This window comes from Anolis carolinensis, chromosome 5, assembly GCF_035594765.1.
Source record: "Anolis carolinensis isolate JA03-04 chromosome 5, rAnoCar3.1.pri, whole genome shotgun sequence".
In the NCBI taxonomy this organism is placed as follows: domain Eukaryota; kingdom Metazoa; phylum Chordata; class Lepidosauria; order Squamata; family Dactyloidae; genus Anolis; species Anolis carolinensis.
The window spans coordinates 164,820,959-164,839,574 of record NC_085845.1 but is presented as its reverse complement, the minus strand read 5'-3'; the positions used below and the strand labels follow the sequence as shown (position 1 = coordinate 164,839,574).

The 18,616-nt window shown below is 38.7% G+C and overlaps 1 protein-coding gene across 8 annotated transcripts in view; it reads right to left on the bottom strand.

The window, feature by feature from the left end:
* Window positions 1-18,616, bottom strand: part of cfap54 (cilia and flagella associated protein 54) — a 156,291-nt gene that overhangs the window by 6,911 nt on the left and 130,764 nt on the right. For 5 of the 8 annotated variants that reach the window (XM_062982828.1, XM_008110880.3, XM_062982833.1 and 2 more), the window contains 11 exons: window positions 18,294-18,420; window positions 16,494-16,646; window positions 16,181-16,289; window positions 15,508-15,619; window positions 13,910-14,002; window positions 10,717-10,858; window positions 8,251-8,430; window positions 6,953-7,161; window positions 5,375-5,560; window positions 4,755-4,861; window positions 1,632-1,794 (listed from right to left, as the gene is read on the bottom strand). In XM_062982828.1, coding sequence (XP_062838898.1) covers window positions 1,632-1,794; window positions 4,755-4,861; window positions 5,375-5,560; window positions 6,953-7,161; window positions 8,251-8,430; window positions 10,717-10,858; window positions 13,910-14,002; window positions 15,508-15,619; window positions 16,181-16,289; window positions 16,494-16,646; window positions 18,294-18,420 — 1,581 coding nt within the window. The remainder of the gene's footprint in view (window positions 1-1,631; window positions 1,795-4,754; window positions 4,862-5,374; window positions 5,561-6,952; window positions 7,162-8,250; window positions 8,431-10,716; window positions 10,859-13,909; window positions 14,003-15,507; window positions 15,620-16,180; window positions 16,290-16,493; window positions 16,647-18,293; window positions 18,421-18,616) is intronic. The other 3 variants (XM_062982829.1, XM_062982835.1, XM_062982830.1) reach the window with 3 other exon arrangements.

Genomic DNA, 18,616 nt, shown 5'->3' with positions numbered 1-18,616 from the left:
TGCATAAAATTCCATTGTGAATCAAAACAGTAGAAGTAATTTTAAAAGTTAGTGCTGTCTGCCATTTAAGCAAACAGTATTATACCATTGGGTGAAATATCCAAAAGTTAAAAAATAATTTTAAAAGTTAACACTGTCTGCCATTTTAAGCTACTGTATTATATGATTGTTTGAAATATTAGTCATCCAAGCCACTCAGAATACAGCTTTTCAATAATGAAAGGAGGCAACTGTTGTCTGAGCTGTCACGATATCCATCAGGTAAAATGCCAGCACAAGCATCATTAATCATTTATTAGACATTGAAGAAAAACTGTCACATGATAAATGTCTCCTACTTTGAGAATAAATGCCTACTTTTCCTTGGTATTCATCAAGCAACAATTGTACTGACACCACTCCTCTGAATTTATTGGAAACTGCACTCATCACAAGGAAATATGTAGGCCATCTCTTAATTTTTGAAAAGAAAATCTTATCCAATACTGCTTTGAAAAACCCTAAGAAATATGGTTGGCATAAAAACCCTCAATTGTTTTCACATAACAAATCCTGCCATCTCTATCATCGCCATCTTTTAGAAGAAACTACTACTCTTCTGCCATTGAGAAAAGCAATGCCTATTTTTTTAAAAATAAAAAATAAATAAGAAAGTACCTTATTTATTTACTTCATTTACTTTATTTATACCCCACCTTTCTCCCATGGGAACTCAAGGCAGCTAACAATCCCACACTATGGTCACAATTTAAAACAAAGCAAATACAAAAATTAAAGAAACAAATAATACAGTGTGTTTTTAGGTTAAAATACAGTTAAAATATAATAAATACACTTACAATACTACTTAAATCTCATAATCCTCCCACCCCGAGTCCCACCACACCTTCCCAGCAGTGTGCCCCTTAGCCTTCTCTTAATGTCTGCTGACACAGAAAGGTCTTTATCTGCTTGCAAAAAGTAAGCAGGGATGGAGTCATCCCAGTCTTTCTTGGGAAGGAGTTCCACAGTCTGAGAGCAGCCACCGAAAAGGCCATCTCCTGTGTTCACACCAAGCACACTTCAGCGTGTGATGGGACAGAGAGAAAGCCCTCCCCAGTTGTTCACACAGGGTCATAGAAAGATATATGATTGGTTGGTGAATGTAATAGTTGGTTGGTTAAATTTAATGCTTTCAAAAGAGGGCAAGATACTATTTTGAACATAGCCTTGTGCCCCACAATAACAGGTCTGGAGTTTGGAAGTATTCCTATATGCAACTTTACTTCCAAAAATTCAAATGCAAATAGCCACCAGTTACCAATTTCATTGGATATCCTAGATAGCCAATGAAATTGGTAATAGATGAGCTCTTACGTAGTGAAAAGGGATATTGATACACAAAATAAAAGGACAAAACAGGAAAATCCCAAATCTCCAAAAGTTAAAGGGGGGGGGAGGGCTTTCATATTCAACAGCCCAATGTGAAACAAAGGCCTTTCACACTGCACAATTATAGCATTATGATTCTAATTTAACTGCCATGGGGCAATTCCACTGAATTCTTCATTCATAACCATACAGTATTAAAAATTAACAATAATAAATGCCACAACTATGAAGCATTATATGAGTGATTTCTGAACATATACCTTTGTTTTTTCATCTAATGACACCTTTGCTGTATTAATTTTAGATCCTGCTGAAGGAATATGTTTCGGTATCTCAGTTACTGACGGAGGAATCATCTCTGATTGAATTAAGAATTCAATTTGTTGCTTCAGATCAGACAACTTTTCACGTACTGCAATAACCCTAAAAGAAAATAATGATATCAATCCTATAAACACTACTGCAGATATTGTAGCAATATGAAGCAAATGAACCTTTCAGTAATAAAATTAATTTCATACTCTAAGATTTCTCTTTTTATTGACTTCTGCACTAAAATGGTTTTCTGGATTCTTAAAGCTATGTTTTTGCATGATTGTGGTGAGTAGAGATAGGGATGGGACCCAGAACAACAAGCAAAAAGATGGAGGGAAGGCGCCAGAGAGAAAGTAGTCTAAGAGAAATCAAAAAGAGAAAGGGTGACAGTCAGGAAAGGGTTAATCACATACGATAATGGGATTAGAAGCAGTGAATCCAAATTTAATGGAACAGGTAACAAAAGGAAAGAAGCATAAGGGACAGGAAAACATGGGAACCGGAAGGATGGCCCCAGCAGCAATGACTGAGCTATCCACCTACCCGCTTGCTTGCTGCCACCTTCCACTCGCCTGCTTGCTTGCCCCCCAGCTTGCCCACTCACTCCCCTTGCTCGCCCAACCCTCCCACACTCCCCCCCCAAGCGTCCAACCAGTTCGAGCACTCAGTCTCTAAAACATTCGCCATCAATGGCCTAGACTAGTACAATGGCTTGATTCCATGACAGAACCTTTAAAAGTCCATCAATATGTGATGCAGCCAAATGGGCAGGTCTCTCTCTGGCTAAAGCTGTAAGAATCATCTATGCCAGGGGAAACAATGTTGTTGACAGATGTGTTGGCCACCATGGGCTATAGCATATCTGCACCCAAAATAATAATTATAATAAAAAATACAGTAATAGAAAACCAAATTGACCCTTAAATAAATATTCATAGCCCAATCTCCTGGGGATTCCAACCTAAATATTTTGGTGTCACCTTAGATCGAACACTAACATTTAGGAAATACTGTATGAATACCAAGCACAAAGTAGCTGCACGCAATAACATCGTGTGGAAGCATACTGGCAGCACATGAGGTGCAGACCTAAAATTAAAAGAACTTCAGCCCTGGCCTCGTCCTACTCAACTGCTAAGTATGCCTGCTCTATTTGGCACAAGTCTGTCCATGCAAAGCAGGTGAACATAGCATTGAACGAAGCATGCAGAATAATCACAAGATGTCTTAAACCTATACCTGTTGATAAACCCTACAAGCTAGCTGGCATTGTCCCCTGATGTGTGATGGGAAGTTGCTGCTAACTGTGAGGGGAATAAGGTTGAACACTGAAAACCATCCTCTGCATGGCTATCAGCCTTCTCCCAGTAGACTCAAATGAAGGAAAAGCTTCATAAGAACCACCACTCCTCTTAATGTTTTCCCCTCTCTCATTTCCACCAGCCATGCTTGAGATGGAGGGTCACACCAAGAGCAGGATCTCCTCCGCTGATCGTAGTGCCTGAGCAGAATTGTAAATGGAGATGCGGTTTGCCAAACAGTCTGGGCCCAAACCATTTAGGGCTTTAAAAGTAATAACTAGCATTTTTATTTAGCCCGGAAGCAGACCAGCAGCCATTGGAGCTGCTGCAACATGGAGGTGGCTCTCTCCCTGTATGGGGCCCCAGTTAGTAACCTGGTTGCCAATCTCTGGACCAGTTGAAGCTTCAAAATGATCTTCAAAGGCAGCCCCACGTAGAAAGCACTGCAATAATCCAAACGGGATGTAACTAGGGTGTGGACTACCATGGCCAGATCTAGCGTCTCAAGTACAGGCGCAGGGGAGTGTAACCCCATCCAGCACAGGCAGTGTGCCTTCTGACTAACCAGGAGCACCTCTGTCTTGTTTGGATGTAATCTCAATTTGTTGGCCCTCATCCACTCCATTACTGATGACAGGCACCAGTTTAGGATAAGGATGGCATCCTTGGCTTTCGGTGGAAAGGAGTAAAAGAGTTGGATGTCATCTGCATATATTTGACACTGAACTCAAAAACTCCGGTTTCATGTAGATGTTAAACAGCATGGGGGACAAGATGGATCCCTGAGGGACACACAGGCCACCGGCCAGGGGGTTGAATAGCAGTCCCCCAGCACCACCTTCTGTGTCCAGCCCTCTAGGAAGGACTGGAGGCTCTGTAAAACACTGTCTCCTAGCCCCATCCCAGAGAGAAGGCCAGAAGGATACCAAATAACTGTTTATCTTTCCAAGTCTTCCCACTGCAGCCCCTCACTCCTAGAAAAGAGGAACTTTGATATGATCTGATTTGATTGGGGGGGGGGGGAGCAAAGGAAGGAGAACTCTGATTTAATCAGCATGTGCAAAATCTATGCAGAAACATTATTTGTTTGCTCACATTTGAAAACTTCCTTTAATGTTAACATATAGTTATTCTGTTTGTGGCACTCATCACTTCACCATTACATTTAAAGACACTATCTAGGGCAGTGATTCAACCCCATGGTCGCAATCCCAAATGGGGTCGTGAAGGGTTTTCTGTGGAGTCGCCAGTCAGTGGTAAGTTATGAAAATTTTAAAAAGGGAAACAAAAAATCACATCACTTAAACATCACCATGCTTGTGTTTTGAATGTTACTCCACTTTGTTTCTTTATATCTCTGTGAGAGTAGATTTTCAATGCTTCTTCAATTGAAAACCAAAAAAAAACAAAAACCAGATTTAATGTTTAATAATAATAATAATAATAATATATTGCTATTAAATGTTGAGAATGGCATGCTGTTGACATTTTAAAAAATTCAACCACAAATTTTTAAGCTTGTTAATGAGTTACAATTTCAATCATCGTATGAAATATGTTGTAAGTTAACATTGTTTTGAATTACATTATACTGAAAAATCTGTTTTAATGTGTTTTCATTTGCCCTATCAAAAAGCCTATTTTTAATATATCAGGGTCATAAGTCACTATAAAATGGGTTGTGATTGGAATCTAGATTGCTGATCTAGAGCAAGAAAATAACTAGTATGATTTCATACACAACATGCAAAAATTGCAATAACTTACCTATCCAGTGGTATCCACAAATAACCACAATATACATTGATTGAATTGAAAAATTTGATGTTGGTTACTTTGACTTGCTTTTTATTATACGCAAAAATGAACAAAACCTATGCATACAAAAAAAGGAAATATATAAGATATAATACCCTTATAACTAGTTGAGCACGTTCATTTATGAAAGCCACACATTGCACCATGATGTTCATGGATCATACTGTGCATGGATGTGAATGCATATCCATGTACAATATATATTTAGTTACACATCATCACAATTCTTTAATGAGCTGGCATAGGACAATGAGACATAATTCCATGAACTCCAGTAGAACAGGAACAAGCTGCTATACACTCATTTAAACTACCATTCCACAGTTTGGAGCAGTTTCTGTGCCTATGGAGATAATATGAGAAAGGCTTCTCTTACAAATCTCGAAGTCTGCACATGCTTGAGAAAACAGTATTTCAGATAACTTCAGCCCAAGCCATACAGGTTTTTATGCCACATAAAGACACGTGGAATTACTGATCATCCACAATCACAATTTATCATCTATCTACAGTACTCCTTCAAGAAAAATGCTTGATATTAGAATGAAAAACTGATTTTGTAACTATACCATTGTTTCTCCATCTTTTGATGATTTCTCCAAAGATGGAAGGTACCACTGCACACAAAGTTCCTTAATGGGAGCACTGGTTGCCTTGTTGTCTATACGTAGGTCCATCTCAGAAGTAGAAATGGTATCGGAACTCATTCGCCCCAATGCAATTCTTTGAGATGATTCAAATGAATCTTGGGCTGGCTAAAGAAATAGAACCAGACATATTAATATTGTTAAATAGCTTGTCCTGACACTTAACTTATTTATAAAAGTCTAGAAATGTGTCTAGTCCATCTGCATATTTTACTTTATTTTATGCTGACTGAAATATACCTAGACTAACTCATACCTCAAACACACTTGTTTTCTTGCTCCATCATTATGTGGTGAATCTTATTGACCTATCCTGTTTTCTTGATTGTTTTACCCTCTGGGATCTTAGGTACAGTGCCCTAGTCTTTCCCACCTGTCCTTGCTACCTCAGCAATATTATCAATTGTGCCTTAGAAGGGGCTCTTGTTTTGTTGTTTTCTTGTTGAATTGTACTTCATACTGCTTGGGTCTGTGCTTAATATCCCACAGAAGCACACTAGGTGGGATTCCTGTCTCCCTTTTAAAGAAAGTAACAGGAATCTTACTGGACCTTTTTTCCCAGCTTCATAAATTTCAGGCATCTTAGTAATATTGTCTTGGTTTTATTCTACTTTACTGATTGTTTGGTTTTCCTCAGGCCTAAAGAATCTTGGTAGTAGTGCCTCAGATATCATTTTCCTGGTTGGTAGTTCATTTAAAAATATTTCCTGATGAGTAATAACCATTTTTCCAAGATCCTGGTTTGGAATTTCAAACTGAAATTGGACACAGTGACTGGAAAAACAACCAAAAGTATGCTGTTAAATTTTAAAAGAGGTTTGATTATTTCCATGTGAAAATACCCCATTTGGAATTGGATAATTAAAATGGAATGGTATTCAAATATGTTAAATTTTGACAAGTGAACTCTCATCTCCTGATTACTAGTCTCTATTACTTCCCTATTGTAAACCTTCTCCTTCCCACTCTGATGGAATTTTGACTTGAAACTTGGCATTGCAAGTTTCAATAATTCAATAAACAATAGAAATAACTCAGTTTTAAAGGCATTTAGCATGATGTATTAATGGGTGATGACTGCTGTAGAAACAATAACACTTTTAAAAAAAGGTTGTGAATCCAATCCAAAACCAAAATGGAACACTTTCCTTAAACCTGAAACACAAGATCTTTCTCCACATTTCTGCTATATGACCTAGGGGGTACATCTCTGTTGTTTTACATTCAATCAAACCTACCGGTTATCAGTGACAACTTATAAAACATGATTAACATAATTTTATGGTTTTACTTTGTTTTTATTTCATCTTGAAGTTTGTTTTTTGGCCCTGTGTCTGAATGGAGCACAACTGCTTCTGTATACAGAAACACTTTTACATGATGACATTTTTTATCCTTGGGCACAGTCTGGAATTCTCATTGAATTCAAGAAATACTTCACAATGAACATAAGGCTGTTTATTTTAAAATGTGGTACATGAGAATAAAGTATCAAGTTACCTCCTCAAGAACAGTCACACTGTAGCAAGGCTTTTCAAAACCATATACTTGTGTTGGAGGGTCTTGAAGGCAACAGTCCAAATATACAGGCAAATAAGCTTTCAAAAAAGCATGCAGTTCTGCTAAGCGCAGGAAAATTGTTGTGTCAAACACTGAAGTAAACAACACATCTTCTTTGGCAAATAAGCCTTCACTTTGTTTTGGAACAGCTATGGAAGGAAAACCTATTACATCACTATTTCAACTAAAGCTTCAAAAAATACAAAAGTTATATACAAGCATTATAAATTAAACATATTTTAATTGTTTAAATGTATCAGAAAATTCCAGACATCAGTTAGATTTACCTAATTAAACTGTCTGCTATAATTCACTTATTAAACAAAATAATAGTTTGCACATTTGACATGGGGTTTCCTGGAATCTTTAAGAGAATGCAAGACTCATGCCATCCTAAGTTCTTTAAGAATAATGTTTGGGGTGGGACTAGTGCCGTACTTTTTTTTAGTAACACAGGAAACTGCTTTATATCAAGTCAATTCACAAACTTCAGTATTTCCTAGTTAGCAGTAGCTCTCCAATATTTCAATTAGAGGGCTTTCACAATCCTCCCATGAGAAATCTGGAACTTTCTGCATGCAAACCATGGTTTTTACTACATCTGAAAGTACTGATAATATTAACAGTAAAGTATCATGTAAAACTGGAATGCAAACCTTGCGTTAATAATCATAGAGCCACCATCTCAAATCTTCCCTGTAATAACTATTCAGGATATATGGGATTTGTTTGTTTATTATTTATTTATGGCTCTTTTACCTCACCTTTCTCAACCCGGGGGGGGGGGGGGGACTCAAGGCTGGTTCAAATGGTTGCTATTTTTCCCTGACTACTTGCTGCTCACAATGATTTCAGCAAAAGTTGATGAGATTATTATCCAAGAGCTTCATCTCCTCACTTCACCATGGGCATCACCATTAAAGATGTAACGCTTACATCCTCTCAGTGCCAAAACTATTCTAATGCAGAACAGATCTAAAATTTCTTTTTAGTTCACAAAGATGTAGAAATCCACTTTTTAAAAAAATCCTTCCATTTCCTCATTGAGCAAAATGGAACAATTGAGAATGCAAAATTTACATACTGATTTACATACTCACCATTAGAATTAGAGAGAGATTAAGCTACTGAAGGTTAGTACTATTGGGGCTGTTTGAGTCTTCTAGAAATATAGTACTATGTACAACCAGTATTGCTACTAGAGACACCCCCTCCCCACAAAGATAAATATTTCTTACCAGCCAAGGGGCTCATGTTTAGGAGTCTCTTTAAATAAGTATTGTAGCGAATTACATGGACCCAGGGTATTTTCATTTTTTCCTGGCTTTCATCAGAAGATACACTCTCAGCTCCGTCATTTTCTGCTTTTTCTTGTGTAGAAGGCAGAATTGGAACTTTATACTTAACTTCATATCCTTCTGAAAATAACAAAGATTATTCAACTTGAGTCCAGGTAATATGCAAAAAATATACAGTCATCAACTAACTTTATAAGTTGATTATCCTCATTTGACATAAAACAAATTACAAATAATTATACCACATTGCAGCCTACTCAACATACTTCCAGATATAGTGGGTTTGTTCTGTTTTCTTAATGAATTGACTGATTGATTGTGCATGCACCTGCAAGTCACATTTTGACTTTGTTGTAGCCTGGTCAGATTCTGAGTGTTCAGAAGATGAGGAAGGGAGTGCTGGGATAGATTTGGAGGGTCCAGAGGAGAACAGAAATGGCCTGGAGAGAGTTGTTTCGGAATCTCCTGGCAGTTCCCATGAGACTGGAAAAAGTGGTATCAGTTCTCATGAGAATCTGCCAGAAGTGCAGGCTGGGTGAAATGTGGGAGACAAATATTTGTCCAGTTCAAGGTGTTTGGAACTTCAGAGGCAGAGCGTGCAACAAAGAAAGATTCACTTTTCCGAGAGGCTTAGAGATAAGGAAAGGAAAAGCAGGTTTGTGAGGAATGATGTCATGGGCAGGACTGAAGCCCTTTAAAGTGGTTTCTGCTGGTACAATCCTTTGTGAGAGCAACATTGTATTTAGATGAACAGCTCTCAGTTCTCCGTTCTACGTTTTTGGAATTCATGTAATTCAAGTTTCTAAGTTTGTTCCTGTTTCTAGTTGATGTGTGGCATAGATTGCCTACCTTGGATTCATGCTATCTAGTTTATGGATATATCTGTGGATTGACTCTTGGGACTGTATCTGAAAGGATTTTGGACTCTTGGCTATCTTGTAATACCTTTTGGGACTTTGGTTCTCTTTTCTAGATTTGCTTATTTTTATATACTCTTCTCTCAATAAACTTTTACTTACTGGATTATCTTGACAAAGTGTGGTTTGTGGTGAAAAGGTGTTTCAGGGCTCTAGTGCAACAGACTTATGGTGACCCCATGAATTTCACATGTGTTTTTAGCTGACATGCAAATTTCATTTTTCTATGTTAAAGTCTAGTCAATGTTCTAGTGTTATTTCTCTTTGCCAAATGCAGGGTATTGAACCAAATTTTTTATTTCATATATTAGAGACAGAGATAGGTGATTCAATATATATTTTTAAGATTGTTATTTTTTATTATATTTGTTCATAATCTATTTAGGAATCCCCTAAATCCTTGGCACTACAGTCTCAATTCCTATGCATTTTAGTTATTGCTTCACTTACAGCGCTCCATGTCAATTATTTTGTAGTGTTGGGCCCAGATACCATTTCATATTTCTTCTGTGTTTTTATACCATTCCTCCCATTCAGGTGGCATGGAATGATACAACCCCCTCCAGAACAGAAAGAGAAGCGAAACAAGAAACAAAAAAAAGGTGGAACGGTAGCCATTTGGTTGGCTGATTTTCGGTGCGCTCGCTGTAGGCCCTGGCTGGCAGGGCCTACAGCTGAACGGTAGGTGCTTGACACTCGTAGGCTGGCAGGCAGGGCCTACAGACAAGTGCTTGACACTCGTAGGTCCGGCTCGCAGAGGCTACAGTAGAGCCCGAGCAGTTGACGCTCGCAGACTCAGCAGGCAGGGCTTACAGCCAAGGACTTGACACTCGTAGACCCTGCAGGCAGGGTCTATAGCCAAGCACTTGACGCTCATAGGCCTAGTAGGCAGAGCCTACAGCCAAGCACTTGACACTCGTAGGCCCAGCTCGCAGGCCCTGGCTCTTTACCGCCCAAGATCCAAATATCTTCAATCTTTTGAACCTTAAGCAGAAAAGCTCATTCATATAGGCACCCACTTTTAGAAACTGCAGTTAGAAACAGAAACGAGGCCATACGAATGGGACAAATAGAAACAGATAGCGATTTCATACAAATGCATGAGACAATTATTTTCTATTACTGAAATGGCCTTTGCATAATGAATCAAGAACTGCACAAATTTGAAAATAGCAAACTAATATCTTCCTTGTGTCATTTGGTAAGTATTCATTTAAAGATATAAACAGTGAGGTAGCTGGAATTTCTCACTTAATAAAACATTCAGAGGAAGTTTCACACAATATCTGAAAGAGGATTTTTTTTTATTGTATTTTTGCATCACAAGGTAAGGGCCATTGTGTTCTTATATGCAAGTATAAAAAACCATAGATACAATTATTTTATTGTCTTTCTTTTACATTCTTCAGTCATCTAAAATGGATACCTTTACAAAAACTAATTTGCTGATTTTACAACATTCACATCATGCAGTAGTAATATAAAATACCAGATAAAAAGTCTTTGTAGGAAGAACTGAGGTCCAGAAGAGCAAATTCTGGCATGCTTTGAAGTACTCTATACCTCACATGGTACAATTTCACAGCTTTCTTTCCAGTTAACTGCTGGGAAGCCAGAATAGCTTCACTGACCTAAAATTAAAATAGATTTAATCAAATTTAGTGTATTGTAATGTAAACTAGTAAAAAATCTTGAGATCAGCCAGCCAGCAGCAATAACAAACCCCTGAAGATATGACTGTAGAGAAGTTCCATATTCTCCTGACATATTGCTGTCACTGACACTTAATTTTTACATAGTAATCTGAAATCAGACATAGTTACATTGTGCATGAATTTATGGTACTTAGTAGTCTTCTTCTGAATCAAAGTAGGAGCATGTACAGTAGAGTCTTGGTATAAAACACCTTCGAGCCAACCACCAATGGCCTGAATAATAACCAATTCCGAGGGTGAGCAGGACTAGTGCAATTCAGTTTCAAGAATAGGGCTATTAGATAAAGTGCAGGAGCCAGATGATGATATTGGAAGTGGAGGGCAATATAAGGTAGAGCCCTATATCTCTGGGTGGGAAGTGGTAGTAAAGTGCAATGGCTATACTTGGGCCATGGCCAGGCCAAAATTATCTGGGGAACTGCCTAATCAAAAGCACAGTGGAACATCCAGGTTTTTAGATCTTTACGAAAAGTGGTCAGGGTGGGCTCTAGTCTAATCTCCCTGGGGAAAGAGTTCCAATGCTGGGGGGCCACCACCAAGAAGGCCCTCTCCCTCATCCCCACCAACTGTGCTTGTGATGGAGATGGAAGCAAGAGAAGAGTCTCCCCAGCCAATCTTAGAGATTGTGCAGGTTTGTAGGGGAAGATGTGGTCGCGAATATAGGCAGGTCTTGAACCATTTAGGGCTTTATAGGTGATAACCTTCACCTTGAACTGAGACCGGAAACTTATCAGCATCCAGTGGAGCTGTTTAAACAGTGGGGTTGATCACTCCCTGTAATTTGCTCCAATTAGTAACCTGGCCACCAACCATTGCACTAACTTTTTTTTTCGTATCAGGAGCGACTTGAGAAAATGCAAGTCATTTCTGGTGTAAGAGAATTGGCTGTCTGCAAGGATGTTGCCCAGGGGACGGCCAGATTTTTTGGATGTTTTTACCATCCTTGTGGGAGGCTTCTCTCATGTCCCCGCATGGAGCTGGAGCTGATAGAGGGACCTCATCCGTGCTCTCCCCAGGTGGGATTCGAACTTGGCAGCCTTCAGGTCAGCAACCCAACCTTCAAGTCACAAGGCTTTAATCCACTACACCACCGGAGGCTCCTTTTATTGCACTAACTGCAGTTTCTGGACTGTCTTCAAAGGCAGCCCCACGTAGAGTGCGTTACAGTAGTCCAATCTGAAGGTATCTAAGGCGTGGACCACCATAGTCATGTCAGACTTTTCAAGGTATGGTCGCAGTTAGCGCACAAGCTTTAATTGTGCAAAGGCCCTCCCAGCCACCGTCAACACCTGAGCATCAAGCGTCAGCGCTAAGTCCAGAAGGACACCCAGACTTCAGCCCTGTGTCCTCAGGGAGAGTGTAACCCCATCGAGCACAGGTTGCCACCCTATACCCTGATCAGCTGAACAACTGAACTAGAGGACCTCTGTCTTGTCAGGATTAAGTTTCAGCTTGTTAGCCCTCATCCAGCCCATCACAGCGGCCAGGCACTGGTCTAGCATCCAAGGAGGTTCCTTGGAGTTTGTTGGAAAAGAGTAGAAGAGTTGAGTATTATCTGCATAGAGATGGCACCAAACTCCAAAACTCCAGATGATCTTGCCCAGCGGTTTCATGTAGATTCATGCCATGCACAATTAAAGCACTCCCAACAAATGGTCATCTAGTCTCTGATTAAAAACCTTCTAAGAAGAAGATTCTACCATGCTCCAAGACAGTGCATTCCACTGTTGAACAGATAGGGGTTGAAGGGATGAGTCTAGGTGATAATTTTCATAGGTAATGGTGTGGCTCAAGGAATATAGAAGCTGTAGCATGAGATGAATGTCGAGGTGGTAAGAGCAAATGTAGCCTACACATACACATCATGATCCGAACTGCAATCAAGATCCAAAGCTGTCAACTAAATATCCAAAATCCAAGCCAAAATGCCAAACAAGGAGAGAAATAAGGTCGAACATTGTGAAAGCCATCCACTGCATGACTATCAGCCTCCTCCCACCAGGCTCAAATCAAGGAAGGGCTTCATGGGAACCACCACTCCTCTTGATGTTCCTCCAGCAGCAGCAAAGGTGTCCCTCTGGGCAGCTAAACCTGGCAATTCTAACTGGATGGCCCCCCATGAGGGTCTTCCTCCAGGGGCAAACCAAGAATGGGCAACTTGGAAGTCCCTGAACAGACTCAGGAGTGGAGTGGGCAGATCTAAAGACAACTTGGCAAGGTGGCACTACCTGGAGGAATCCTCCACCTTGTGTGACTGTGCAGCAGAACAAACAACTCCGTATATGTATGCTTGCCCACAATGTCCTGCCTCATGTACGGAGGAGGAGTTGTTTAAAGCTACGGACAATGCGGTTGCTGTTGCCCGCTTTTGGTCTAAAACTATTTAGTTGCTTGTGATTTCCTTTTTTTTTTCATCATTTTAAAATGTATTTGTTATGCAATGCTTTTGACACGAAATAAATAAAGAGAATCCAAACCATAGTAAAAACCACAAGACTGAACAAGTTCCAGATCCCATTCCTATTGCTATTGCTACAAAAAGCTACTGAGGGTTTAGTCAGGAAGTACACTAGATAGGCATGCGGGGATGGGCGGGAATATTGCCAAACTGCATCTACGTAGTATAGCTCTAGAACAGTGGTTCTCAACCTGGAGTCCCCAAGTGATTTTGGCCTTCAACTCCCAGAAATCCTAACAGCTGGTAAACTGGCTGGGATTTCTAGGAGTTGTAGGCCAAAAACATTTGGGGACCCCAGGTTGAGAACCACTGCTCTAGAAGGTTCTGAGACACATGCTGCACAGGCAACCATACCTCCATTTGTATGAATCACAGAGGTAATTAAGAAGGAAGTTAAATGTAAGTTCCTTCTGTACTTAACAAAAGTGTGAAATGCTTGGTTTTTTTTTCCCAACAGGAAGCTCAAGCCACGTTTACAAACATAAATAAGCTTTACAAATATTACGAACCTGAGCAGCAGCTCTTATTGCAATCCAGGCTTGCACTCTGTACATTTCTGTTGCTGGAATTCCATCAGAACTAACACGGTGTCTGCTAGGAGGCTAAATTTAATGTACATTCTGACTTAGGTTACAGAGATATACAATTAGAGGAAATATCCATACACATTTTAAATATCACATCTCAAAAGAAATTCCTCTGAAACCATGCAGAAACATTTATACTTAGTGTTCACATTACAATCTTCTACATGGCTGCCACTGAATAGGATGAGAATTACTCCCAGGATTGCAACTATTTCAGTTACTTATTCTGAAATATTCTTATCTTCATCAGAACAGGAAATATGTTTTAGAGTTTATGACTTTGGTGTTGCAACTTGCATTTACAAACTGGAAAGCAAATATACCAGGGATGATCCAAAGATGTTGTTGGCCTGTAACTCTCACAATTGCAGATCATGATTAAGGTTGATGCAAGCCTCGGCCCAATGGCATTTGGAAGACTATACATTTCCCATTCCTGGAGCAGAATTATGGACACTCCCATTCTAAACGTTTATACAGCAGAATAGAAGAATGGCTATATTTTATGATTCTAAGTATACTCAAGTTTGAGGCAAAAGCAAGTATAATCGCCTAAAATCAAAGATAAATTTAAGAATTACAATATCATTCCACTAATTTTATTTCTCTAAATATTCAATCACTGGTCTAAATTAAATTTAATACAGTAATAAAAAGAACATGTTAATTAGCAGTAATTGTGGTTTTTCAAGTGCCTATCTACAAACCCCTATAAATGCATAGATCCACATATAGAACTTTCCAGAGATATCTTGGGTGGGAATCTTGCAGTCACATGTCAAGAGTACACGCTTGGGTGCACTAAAGCGACACAATTCCAAAGTTCATAACTAGAATTGCCTGGGGTCGAACATCAATAGAGGTGCAGAGGGTGGGTTGTATGAGTTCACAAGGAACTGTGGCGCAGCTGTTGAGCAGCTGCTGTGGCCGGGCTGTGGCGCAGCTGTTGAGCAGCTGCCTTAAATCACTCTGACCATGAGGTCATGAGTTCGAGGCCAGCCCGTGGCGGGGTGAGCACCCGTCAATTAAAAATAAAAAATAGCCCCTGCTCGTTGCTGACCTAGCAACCCGAAAGATAGTTGCATCTATCAAGTAGGAGATAAGGTACCACTTATAAAGTGGGGAGGCAAGATTAACTAATTTACGACCTGGAATGAGGAAGTGCCGTCAGTGTGGATGATGAAGCAGCTGCTCCCCCCTGTGGCCAGAATCGAACATCCCCTCAGGAGAAGGTTAACTTGCCTCTGCGTGTGTCTCTCAGTCTCTGTTTGATGTGTTTATGGGCATTGAATGTTTGCCCTATGTGTGTATAATGTGATCCGCCCTGAGTCCCCTTCGGGGTGAGAAGGGCGGAATATAAATACTGTAAATAAATAAATAAATAAATAAAACTGCAATTACTCTTTTAAAGAGTTACAAAGGCTATGAGAGAATTTTCCTGACATATGGATATGATGGTTAAATAGATATGATTTTTAAGTCACATCAAATATTCAAGTTGATTCATGTAAGAGTTCTACCTTTGGTTTAAACGTTGCTCCTTTCCGTGTGGTTGAAGTAGGTGATTCCTCCTTGTTTGTGATTAGAAAAAAATACTGCAATGCTATCTCCATGTATGCTCTTCTTATCAAGCTGCAATAAGACAGCAATACAAACAGCTCTCTAAATTTATGACAACATTTAAAACATCCCCATAGTACTGTAATTGGAAGCAAAGTCTTTTGATCATATGAAAAATTATGGATTGTGCTGATGAATGACATAATTATTTATTTACATTGTGATGTGTCCTAAAGGCTAGTCAATAAAATTTATTACTATTTACAAGTATGTATATATTGTTTACATCCAAAATATTGAAGTGGTGTACATCAACACACTGTAAATTATACACATTACACAGAATGATATATAACTTTTTTCTACAAAGGAGAAGAAATAAATTGTAATAAGTACATTTCTATTACAACTCAAAAATATGGTTTGCCTGATTGTTACTATTTTATGGTTTTTAACCATTTATATCTTCCATTTTCTCTCCAAGTTAAGCTCAAAGCACCATACAATAAGATTTACATTCAATAAATAACAAACCCATAACATTCAGTGATAAGTAGAAAACACCCAATGTACACACACACACACACACACACACACACACACACACACACAAGAATTCAAACAGTTGATTACCCGTAATTTTGGTAACTCTTCAAACTTGCTTTTATGGAATTCAACAAGTCTTCAATAGCAAATGCTGCTTTATTCCCACCTATTGAATCAATCTGTCGTTCTATCTTCCCTAAAGAAGAAATACATGAATTAATATGTCACTTTTTTCCTGTCAGAATTTTTCCCTAGTTTTCAGGAAAGAGAAACCCAAACCTCCAGGAAATTTTCAACAGCACACTTGCACTATGAGTTCAAATTCAATATTTTTTCCCCTCAGGAACACTGTAAACATTTTAGGTATAGGAATACTGTGTGAAAATTTGTCACACATTACCTTTCCGAAAAAGAAGTTCTGCTTCCAGCTCTGGATCTTTTCTTACTGATATTTTAGAAAGATTCAGTGCAGTTTCCATGTGCCTGAGAGCTTTTAACCATCGCAATTCACATGGTTTTGGTGTGCAACACAGTTCTAGAACTAATGTATGACCTAGAAATCAATTTACAAGAAAAAACATGGAACTCTTTCATAATTCAAAATGTAAGGTATTAGTACAAATAATTTCTATCCAATATAAAGCACCTGAAATATCGGGTCAGGGGATAGGGAGAAGACCTTTCATAGCAAGCTTAAAATCTGATGGAAAAAACCCAGAGCTGATTCCCTATACCATTAATACAGAAGATTCTGACCCTCCCTAGAACAGGCAAAGTAATTTATATATCATTCATTCGTTTCATTCCCTTCAACAGAACATCTCCAAACACCACCTTCTTCGCACCACAGGGAAACGATATTGACTAAACAGTTTATCCTCTTCAAAAAATAACAGTACTGTTTTCTACTGAAGAGAATATGTATAGTAGGGAAGACAGAATTTCTAGTTGACAGAAACCCCCAGCTAGAGGGAAGTTCCTCCCATGTGCTCGTAAAGATCATATACTCATAGAGTTGGAAAGCAGGAAAAGCACAATCGAAGTGCCTCTGATAAACAATACAAACACTTTTGTTCCTTAATACCAAGCACTCCAATCAAACTATTAATACTATTGGCTATACCAAGCATGGGTAAACTTCGGCCCTCAAGGTGTTTTGGACTTCAACTCCCAGAAATCCCAGCCAGCTTACTGACTTGTCAGGAATTGTGGGAGTTGAAGTCCAAAACACCTGGAGGGCCAAAATTTTCCCATGCCTGGGCTATACTCTTACTACTCCATAAGGTATTATCCTTTTAAGAAGAATAAAGAAGTTCATCATTTGGTAATGACAAAAACCCCAAATAAAACTCCTTTAACCTGGCTGATGGCCCCTATGGCTAAAGTTAGCATGACAATTGAGGTTATAATTTTACAGTTAAGGGTTAAAGAGCTGCTCTGTGAGTTGTAAGGTTTCGGTTCAGTCTTGGTGCTTTTCCTTTTCCAAATTACTCTGTAGGGACCATGGAACTAATTCTTTTATATGATGAAAAATCCAGTCTTTCTTTGGTTACCCCATCTAAAAAGTGATAATATTAATAGCTCTTTTGTGAATGGTCTAGCAGTTTTACCTCCCATTTGAGTCTGCCTATAGCATGTGTGTATATGTCTACATTGGGAAGGCTGACACCATGAAATAATTCTACCACTGTGCATCAATGTGTACCTTTCTGAGCATTGTTAATGTGGGAAGATGAAAGTGGAACTGGGTTTAATAACAATAATACCATAAATGCTGTGGCATATCTACCTGTTTTGCTATATTATGATTTCTTTCTAGAAAGATTGGACTTTTTTCTCCTTTCCACTAGCAAAATATATGATCATAAAAAGAACACTGAGAACAAGTTCAGTACTAAATAAGAAACTCAAGTTCTCAGTTGAAACACCATTCCTTATACAGCCCAACATTCTATTACACTATATTGTGCTAAGTCAGTCAAAAAACAACATTGTACTGTCAATACTCATAATGTAATGTTATTTTAATAACTGGTGAATTCACTATTCTGCTCCAACTGTTGGTTTGTAATTACATTTCCAGTATACTTTCATTACAGATATCAACAAACACATGATGAAGTCAACTGAATCTTTTCACCACTTAAGGATATCAAATAAGCTAGTTAAATAACAAAATGTCTCAGAGATATTTTCTTACCTATTCTCATTTTTACTTTTGCCAATAATGTGATATGTGGCAGATATATGTTATTCAAAGACTCTTTTATGGTGTTCAGCGTTGGGTCTTCTGTGTGTTGCTCAATTGATTGTCCCAAAAGATATAACTGTTGAAAAAGTGTGGTTTGGGAATAGTTTGTTTAAACAATAAATGTTATGCAACACAATTATCTGTATTTCCAATTCAATTTTTCCAAGCTTATGGAACTGTGGCCAAAATTATACTATCAATACACAATAAGTATTAGCAGAAGACGAGGGGGACTAAGCAGTAGTCAGATCTCAATGCCACAGGCTAATGGG